Consider the following 10,468-nt stretch of genomic DNA (forward strand, 5'->3'; position numbering starts at 1 on the left):
TCTATTCAGGAAAAAAAAACATAGCAGAGTTTAATAAAACTGATGACACTTGAAGGGATTTAGTGTATGTTTTTTTTAATCAAATCGACATTATTTTTATTTGAGTCCGAATATGTAATGTTTACATACTATGTACTTTAGATTGGGTCGGACGCTATACGAAAAAAGCTTTTAATAACTCAACTTGCTTTGAAATGTGGAAAAAATGTCTGAGGGCCATCTGCTCAATGAAGTATAAATGTCTTTCCGAGATTTGAGGCAACTTGAGTTTTGAGCTTCGAAGCATCCCAATTAAATTGTTGCTGAGCAAAATATTCACCCAGTTTCTGACGATGACCGAAGCTGGATCGGTCAGATGTTTTATCTGGCAAACTCGAATGACATGACCCCACTATCTTCGATATAGACTCCAGATCTAGATCTATTAATTCGCTACTCAATCAATCTCTCCTAACATTTCAGGATGAAATACATCGACCTAAAGCTCTTAGGGCTAGTATATGCAGTCATCTTACCAACTTTGGGGATAAAAACCACATCAACTAGTCTCCTTGATTGGGGGTAAGTAGTTAATACTGTCGGGTGTGGAGAGCGTGTAACCATCAACTGATTTACAGAGAAATTAGTCTTTAACAGAACTGAAATATGATTACTCCTTGTCCGCAAAGAAACCATAAAGGCCTCTTGTGTAAACCCAGCTTAATGATTTGGTCTTTCAAACGGACTTTCAGAAGCGTAGCTGTTTGACTCAAGGTATGAATATCACTTCAGTATTCTTTACACGGAGCCCTCTTCGATGAACGAACGATGAACCCGATGGTTTCAGCAGAGGAAGAGCGAGGCCCCCACTACGATGGAAATAGGGTGACCAGATGAGTCGAAAGAAAAATCAGGACACCTCATTTCTGAAAGTTAGCACAATACTTTCTTCCCCATCAGACTTGAGTTTTGAAATTATTGTTTTTACATTCCATAGTAAGAGTTGATAGTTCTCAGTTGAGAATTGTGCACACCAAACTCTTGTGGCCAGAGTTGAGCCTGAAAAGATCACAAGAGCTTCTATATTTGAAAAGGAGAGAAATGCCGTTAGACATGATAATACTTAACGGCCACATAATTTTAAGCGGCACGCATAGAGGCTAGGAGTGCCCCACAACGACTTTTGTAGAAGCAGTTTTGATGAGGAAGAGTCTGAAATGATCAGGCAGTTACTCATATTCGCTGACTCCACAAACTGGTTTAAGAAATAGAGGTTTTTGAGATCTCTGTGATATCACAAAGGGCTCATTTTCAGGTCTATGTGTGCTGGCAAGTTGACCAGCAGCCGCATAAACTGAACCTAACTTTCATCTATCCAAAAAAAAAGTTTGCAGAAAAGTCGTAAATTTTCTTAAAAACGGAAACTCCAATTTTTTGTTTAATTAATTTTTGGTTTAATAGCATCTTCAAGATGGGTTTCATTTGTAAAAAAAAAGCATTTCATATTTTCGAAAATTAGTTTAATATATTTTTTAGAACTCAAACTTTGAAATCCGCGACATTTCCAGTACATTTTGTTTTTTTTTTTTAATTATCGTCTTTGCTCCTCTTGTAAAATAATGTACAGTTGAACTCTCAGCTTTTGATTAGACATTCCACCTTTGCGAAAATTTTTGAAGTATCGCGTACATCAGTTTTAGAAAAGCTTCACTCGAACCCACATAATGTCACTTTCTTTTGCAAAATAATCAGTCAGACAGCAAACAAAAGAAAAAAATCAATTTTAATGTCGTTTCATATACATACATATGTTTTTGTTGCACTGTCTGGAGAGCATGTCAAGCCGTTTAAGAATATGAAGAAAAGGTGTAGATAAACTTTGTGTTTGTTCTTTTCATTACTTAAGGTCAGGGAAAACTTTATTTTTTTAGTAAAAAAGGTGAAAGCTCATGAAAGATCTTTGTATGCTACATGACAATTCGCCACTTTCTCAAGACATTACATTTGTAGTAAAGTTTTCGGAAAGCAATTAGAAATTTTTTTACAGTTGTTTTGATTCGCTTACAAAGCGACACCACGACCACCAGTGACTTCTTACAATACGCAAACAGATACAGTGATTCAAACGAGTGTTCACATGTTGATTTATTTTTCTTTTTTTTAATTCGCAATGTTTTTCAGCTAGTATTTTTTATACTTTAAACAAAACCATATAAATCAAAATTTCAAACTTTATAGCATTCTCACAAAAATTTCAACTTTTTAATCTGAATTTTTAGAAAAATTTTGGGTATGGAGTTTTATAGTGTAATTAAGCGAAACATACAAGGGGCTAGAAAATCGCGTTCATTTTTAATAAACATATTTTTTTGCTGACGACTTTTGCGTTTCTTTGCATACAACATGTGAAATTTGAAATGATTTTTTGAATTCTTTGTGCGAATGGTGTTGAGCATTTTTTCCCATCAGAAATTCAACTTTATATGGAAAAGAGTGCAAAAAGCAGTCAGCAAAAAAAAATTAAAATCAGCGCAATTTTTTAGCTGCCTGAAACTTGCACTTAATTATACTAAAATTTGATGGACTATAAAAATGCACACCAAAAAAGTTCGAAATTTTGATGCATTTTTTTTTTAATCTTTCTAAGTTATGTATACAGTTTGATACTTTGGATTATATGTATGGGTTTTGGTTAACATGAACAGTATTTTTAATAAAAGATATATAAAAATTCAGATACTAAGATCGATTAAAATTTGAAAGTTTGTTTTACATAATATATTTATGTATATTTTATAAAAAAATATCAAAAAATGTAACTTGAAAAACATTGTGAATAGCAAAAAAATTATATGACCATGTGAAAACTTGTTTGAGTCACTGTAAGTCCCTATTCAAATCGCTTGCACCAACTACTTACTACGTATTAGCAATGTCGTAACTCCAAAGACTTGGCTTACTCGTAGCTGCCACGACTTTTTATCAAATTTAACGAGAATTCAAAGCACGCAATTCTGCACGAAGCAGCCAAGTGGATGATGATGTAGTTAGTACAGCGGCAGATTTGGATATCAGAAAAGTGGTGGATATATAAACAACAATTCTTTATACAACGGTTTCAAAGACAGAACAGCGACAGAATATGCGACATCGAAGCGTAAGATAAAAGTGCATTTTAGCGAATCTATTGCAAAAAAAAAAAAAATAAATCAAAAGTGGTGAAATAATTGCAGCAAATTTGAATATTTCTTTTATACGCTTGTGCACATTTTTAAATAAAAATGTCAGGAAAATTTATATGCTGTGCATTAGTGCTAATTTCGCTAGCTGTGCTCTCGGTGAGTTTTGAATATCAGTGAAGCCAAAAACACAAACACTAACGAAAATTTCCCAAACATCCACAGGTGAATGCCGGCTGTGTTTGCAATGAGAAGGGTGTCGATTATTGTGCCAAGCACAAGGAACCGGTATTTGTGCGTCCCAAACCACGTTATGTCTATCCGAATCCAGACCTGGATCTCAAACCCATCGGTGACACCTGCTCATGCAATAAAGTGTTCGTTGAACCGGCGACAATGCCCAAGCCATGTAATAAAGTACGTGATACGTTCCAATGGTTTTGGATATGGAATAATTTACTAAAGCGTAAAGCAATCGAAGCTGTGATTAACGCCAAGCATGAACACATCAATCGTCTGCATAAACGTCTTACTAATCTAGAGAATGTTGAAACCGAATATTTACCTATGAGCACATAAATAAGCGATCAGTAAATAATTCGTTCGACAATCATATCATATTTCCATATATGTACATATATAAAAGTGCGCTTGCTTACAGCGATCTTTCAGCAATGCAAATATGCACTGGTACATTCATTATTTACCATTTAGGGCAGAGTGTGTACGAGACTTCGCTGCCGACATCATAATCATTTGTTTTACACATTATCAAATTACAAACAACATCGAAATCATCATTTCACTAGTTGAACGTGCGTTTTGTGTCAACAAATTGGCGCGCCTCAAGTTTTTTCTTTTTTTTTGTACCATCAACCGCACGCGTTCGGCGCGCTTTAGTTTTTAATTCGCTACAACTGGTATTAAAACATCCTCTTTCTATAATTTTATTCGAATAGAAGCCAACGCCAAAATATCCAACATGCAATTGTAATTCACCGCCTACGTCCAACTATTATCCACCATCGCCCAACTACCACCCACCAGCGTCCTCAACGCCCAAATATGGCACCGATTATTATAAGCCGGCTCCACTACCACTCCGACCGCCAGCGCCACCAGCGCCTAGCGCATGCGGTTGTGGGTATTCACCAACAGCACCTGCATATCCTCTGCCTGAGTAAGTCTAAAAATATTCCACAACAAAAATGATTTCCTTACCCTAAACCTCTATTTCTGTCAATCAATTTCAGTATAACTTATGCAAAACCCAAAGATACGACGAGTAACTCCATTCCCGCTGATCCTATAAGCATCAGTTTGGCTTTGCAAGCTACTAAAGCGGTTGCGGTACCCGAAGCCAAGTTAGCTTATGGCTTTGCGAAGCAACCAGTTGATAGTATGAAAAAGATTACTTTCTCCAATGTGCCCGAGGAGAATCTCTTCAAGTTGAAAAATGATGTAATTACATACAAAAAGCCCACACTCTCAGCATCACCGCCGTCTGAGGAAGTGATCGAAACCGAAGAAGAGGAAGTGGTGGAGGCGCCTGATGCACCTACCCTCACATATCAGCAATTGGGCTATGTACCCGAACAGTTTAAGAATCCAAAGTTCCGTAAGATCACTACAACTCATAGTGATGATTATTATTCGAATGAAGCCCAAGCGATTCCGGATAAAGTTACGGTGGATTGCGGTTATAGACCTGGACGCGTTGCGGCGTATATCAAAAGAAAACAAAAGACAGCTGAATATTATTGAGCGTAGAGCATCGTACAGTTCTATAAGTGACAGATTGTAGGCGTGTTTATAGTTAGTGTATTGGTGTTGGTTGATTCAGTGTTTTTAGATAAACGATAATTCCAGAAAACTGGTGATCTCAGCTGTAGGCATTTTTTCACAATCAGCTGATAGTGATTTTTCTTAAGAGACTGTACGATGGCGTAGAGCCTAGTTTTAACAAAAGAGACCATCAAACGATTCATACATACATATGTATGTAGTTCATACTTCTGTAAGTTACGTAAGCCTTAAAAAATTGTTACGCGATATTTTTTTACTTTTAATTTAATATGAATAAAATATTGGTTTAATAAAAACTTATTATTTACGTTTTCTTTGTTTAATGTGTTGTTATTGGAGCGTATATTGGTACTAAAAAATGGCTTAGTAAAAAAACGAGTAGAATTTTCTATTGGAATTAAAAAATATTCGGAAGGAGTTACGATACAATACAATCTTTATAATTCGTAATTCAAGGGACCAACAGAATTTCACGAGTTTTTTAGACATAGAGGAGTTAAGAAGCAAGGATTTCGGTATAAACGGGCTGTAAAGTGTTTTTTTTATAACAGCAGCGAAACTAACAGTTATGACTTTTATTATGTATTTTTTAGACTAGAAAAATTTTTTAAATAAAATTAGATTAAAAAGTTGACTTTTATTATTTCAGTCACCTTCACCTGGTATAATTTCACCATGGTTTCTCCATGTTAAAGGAAAATAAAAAAGTGCAGACCGAAAGCGTATTCAAACCAAAAAATCGCCAAATAGAAATTTATTTATAGTAAACAAGGATCGCCAGACGCCAAATCACACGTGTTTTAGTTTGAAACAAGCACGGTATAGTTTATTTTATTTTTTTCTCAGTGTATTGGCACATCCCAGTTATAAAGGTATCTGTTTATATCATTTCCTTACGTGCATTTTAATTTTGGAAACTGAAAAAAAATACAACTTCATACATAGCCAGATAACCAGGAAGCTGTGAATATCTTCACTCTTTGAAAAAAGTCAGTTAGTGCAGAGATACGAGCATAAAGAAGCTTTAGGGTGGTATACATAGACAGTGACGAGTGTATTCTTATTCAAAACTTGTAAATAATATATCTGTTAAAATCAAATAATAGAAGAACTACCTTTTAAATCAAATCTTTATACTTCAAATTATAATTGTTAACCGTTCAACTTTTCCAAATACAACTTTGCATTAACATATTTATACTGGTCACACTGTAAATATGCACATAAAACCAAATTTTTAAAAGAAAAATTAATGAAAAGCCGTGTGTGGTATTCACAACATTTAATAAGAGTTTCTTTGAAAAGCTACTTATGAAAATTATTTATGGCCCTTTGCCTTCATATGGCACAATCGATTGCATGTGTATGTATATGAAAATACATAAATAGATAGTCGGGTTAACAGTTTTGCAGTTACAGAAAGAATGTGCATATTTTTAGGCCCCAGCTAATAAAAGTTGTACAAACGCTATTAAGTAGCCACTTCTTTTTAAATGATTTATGTTCCTTGATATTCAAAAAATATGTACATACATACCAGGGTTGTTGCGAATATTCGCTTTCGCATTCGCATTCGCAACCGCGGAACTTCTGCATTAATTTTAACATTCCCATTCGCATTCGCATTCGCAATAATCAATGCGGAGCTTTTGTGAATGCGAATATTGTGCAAGTGCACCGATAAAACGTACATATATGTATATGGCAAACAAAATGACAAATTGCCGCCAATATTTTTGCCTGTGGTCATGGGAGTATTTGTGCAACATAACAAGTCAAATGTCATATTTATCAACTTTGATAAAAATTTCTTTAAACATATTATTTCTTAAGCTATTTAACCTTTGAGGTGCGTCAAAATGAACGCAGCCTTTTTAACAAATTTTTTTTTTGTGCTTTAAATACCTGCATTGGTTTCTTTCTTTATTATGATTTTTTTGGACCAATCGTAAAAAAAAACTACTAGACATAAAAGAATAAAGTGTGCACTGCAATTCTTAGTCAAATTTTCGTGATTTGCTCTTGATGTTACATATATTCGTTTCAATAATTTCAAATGGGGCTCTTAGGAGAATTTATTTTTAGCAAAAATTTTCAAAACAGTAATTTTGTTTACCTGTCGGGCAATATTTTTTTCATACGGATATACATTGAATCCTTGGCTAAAAACTTCTGTGATAAAATTGCCCCTTCTTTGCTATTTACAGGCCTATTCTAATTTTTGTTACCGGTTAGTAAAGTTACTGTCAATTTTTAAACCCTTTTCGTATTCTCCACACTCTTGTAACCGGTAAATTTTGTTACCATCTCATGAGCAGGTAACAAAATATTGCCCCGTGAAATATGCAACATCAGAATTTCAACAAAACTCCATAGCTGAATTGCTGAATAAATTAAAACGTTAACAAGGTAAATAGAAGTGCGGTTGCAAGTGGTGACAGTTGTTGGTAACAAAATTAGCTTGTTACAAAATGTTTGGTTACAAGCAGAATAGGCCTGTTAAAGTCAAAGAGTAAGCTCCTTCAACAGGGATCTCCAGCAGAAATGATCAACGTCTAGCTATAAAGAGAATCGATGCTCAAATAATAACAAACACGATAGGTCTGGCAGCCACGGCTTTAAATATAATTTTGTTCAAAATTTTCATTCCTGGAAAATAATAATTTATTTTTCATATCCACATATTTAGCTCGCTATAAGCACAAATTTTTCAAACCAGTCGCAAAAAAAGTATTAAAAATTAATTACAAAAAACTCAAATTGAAAAACGCTGATGACGTTACAGATTACCCAAATTCTGAAACAGCCATGGGAAGGAGAACGAAGAATTCGTTTTAAAAAGCTTTAGAAAAACCTGACACATTTGGTTTGGCTTGTAAGCGCTGTGTAAATCGGCGAGTCGCCAATATTTTGCCATTGACGATTGTTGCCTATTTCTCATGTTTTGCATGGTGGGATCTGTCGCTTGAAAAAGTTCTTTGCCGTTGCTGTTCATTTTCTCAAAGCAATAAATATAAGAACATTTTTCTGCATTGAGGGCGAGAGGGGCAAATTCTCATACTATTCGAATTTTGTGAAAATTTAAATTTTTCACTGTAGCATTTTAAGAGGTTGAAAATCATAAAAGGCTTTTTCCTGGCAAGAAATTATTTGGCGAATTATTGTTAGTAAAAAAATTTGTGAAAAAACTTTCCATTTTAAAACAGAATCATAACGAATTTTTAAATTTTGTTGCGAACGCTCTTTTAAAAAATCAACACATGGTCACTTATTTGAGTCACTGTATGTACATACATATAGAACACATTTTCTTTTACATTTCTTGAGCGGTTTTGAAATGCATATTTTTTTTTGGTTTTTCTTGTAAGCTGAATACTAAGCTGTATATATGTAGTAGTGATAAGAAAAAGTGGCCTATAATTTTATTAATGCGGAAGTCAGATGCTGACGAAGCAGTCACAACTGAAGACTGGTAAATGTTTTCAGAATATTAGCGAAATGTGATGTGTACATTAGGGTGGCCCTTATTTCGGTCTCACCCCCTAGAAATGTGTGAACAGCCTAAAGACTAAAAAACTATGCAAAGTTTTAGGTCAATCAAAAAAGATTTAGAGGTGGCTCAAAGCGCTCAAATCCATTTCCATGTATTTCATATGGAGAAAAAACTATTTTTTTTTCGTAGAAATTGTAGAAAATCAATATTTTTCAATCTACAACCTCTTTCTCTTCAGGAGACTTTCAGAAAAAACACTCAATCGTTTATTTAATAATTTATTAATATTAACTATTTTCTATGGGTCCCCCAAAAACCGAAAAAATGCAATGGGGGAACCCATAAAAAATCGTTAATATTTAACAAATTTTAAATAACCAATTGGATAATATTTTGGTTGATCTAAAACTTTGCCTAGTCTAGTCTTTAGGATAATACTTTCTGAATCCCATTTCCACGGGCACATTCTTAATTTGATTTGACAGTTCTCTGTCTCCGTGTTTTGTCTTTTCTTTCTTCGCTTCAAAATTGATGCAAAATGCAAGTTATTGCTAAATATTTTTTAAGTTACCGTATTAAATATTAAGTATTAAATATGAACCATATGAGATACTGTTTCTACCGTAACAATTGAAGTAATGATTTATTTGTATCTGTTGCAGTATAGCTAAAGCGTTCAGCGTTTCAGCTGTGCGTTTGTGCGAAACTAAAAGTGCGAAACGTTGCCATATGTTTGTTGTAAAAAATTTTCGAATATTTCACATTTGCGCACTTTGGCTCAAAGGCGCACAGTTTTGCCTTAAAGAGTGAACCCTAGTAACGGATCTGAGTACATTGGTTAAGTGGCTTACCGAAACTACAACATACCAATTGTAGAAATTTCACTGGCAAGACGATTTCGCGCGAACAAAATGCGCTCTTAGCAGAACCGCCGCCTAAGTTTTCCCATCGCTTCAGCAACATTTCTTTATGATTAGCTTTATCATCGATGCTCACCACCAGGTATATGGTACCAAGGTGTTCGACTATTTGCCCTTTTTTCCAAAACCGGGTTTTGAGTTATTTGAAAAATTGCAATTTGAAAAAACCGGCACCCGATTTTGATTTTATGAAAAAAACCGGATAAACCAGGTTTATTTTCCTTAGTTTTCATACAGTTAAAATGCTTATGTTGGTATGAAGTCATGACCAAAAATTACAATAAAACTAAAGATAGCTTTATTTAGAAAAGAGCAAGCAAAATAAGTTCAAAATTTGTTTTAACTTTTTTAATACTTTACTGAATTTTTTCTGACTTTTTTCCGATTTGAGTAGTGCACTTGCCGCCACAGCCGAATGCTTAGATGTGCCTACTGCCACTCGGGAGGCCTGTGGTTCAATTTCAAACCCCGCAACATAAAAAAAGAAGTTTTTCCAAATAGCGGCCAAACACGTAGAATACGTTTAAGCGCCAGACATTTATTTATTGGAATAAAATATGATATACTGATCACCTCCGAATAAACTAGGATATATTTTTAAAGCTATGCATTTAGAGATTTCCCTTAAACTTGAAAAAGCCTTGAAAACTTGAAAAAAACGGTGGAAACCGGTTTGGTAAACCCAAGTCGATTAAACTATATACACATTTCAGATTAGCAGATAAGTAATCGTAGCATTTCCGGGCCGAGGTTATTAAAACTTGTATAACTTTGCTTGTGGCGGGTTTGACATGTGACCAACATATATGTTTATTTTCTTGTCAAAATGAAAAGGAGATGAATACTTCAAAGCAATTCGTACATAGACGCCCGCAACATAGCCGTACTTTCGTCAGCTTTTTGACACTGTGCAAGAAGTGTATCTGATTGCAAGATAAATTACGAAATTTTGGGTTGCAGTCTTCAAAGTTGGATTTATTTACTCTTACCTATAAAAATATTGCAATCAAATTCGTGAGTTTATTTTCATTTTGTTCGATATCGATTACCGTGGAATGAGCCATACGTAAACTTTCAAACTTTATACAGAA

The 10,468-nt window shown here is 34.4% G+C and overlaps 1 protein-coding gene across 1 annotated transcript; it reads left to right on the plus strand.

Annotated features, from left to right (window-relative positions):
- Window positions 1–3,257: 3,257 nt before the first annotated feature.
- Window positions 3,258–5,136, plus strand: LOC118753026 (extensin-like; the record flags this gene model as incomplete). The annotated part of the gene is made up of 4 exons (XM_036487877.1): window positions 3,258–3,317; window positions 3,384–3,575; window positions 4,118–4,338; window positions 4,412–5,136. Coding segments are annotated over 4 exons (984 nt in total), but the record flags the coding sequence as incomplete, so codon positions are not given.
- Window positions 5,137–10,468: the final 5,332 nt, after the last annotated feature.

Source organism: Rhagoletis pomonella, unplaced genomic scaffold, assembly GCF_013731165.1.
Source record: "Rhagoletis pomonella isolate Grant_MI unplaced genomic scaffold, Rhpom_1.0 Rhpom_scaffold_00002, whole genome shotgun sequence".
NCBI lineage: Eukaryota > Metazoa > Arthropoda > Insecta > Diptera > Tephritidae > Rhagoletis > Rhagoletis pomonella.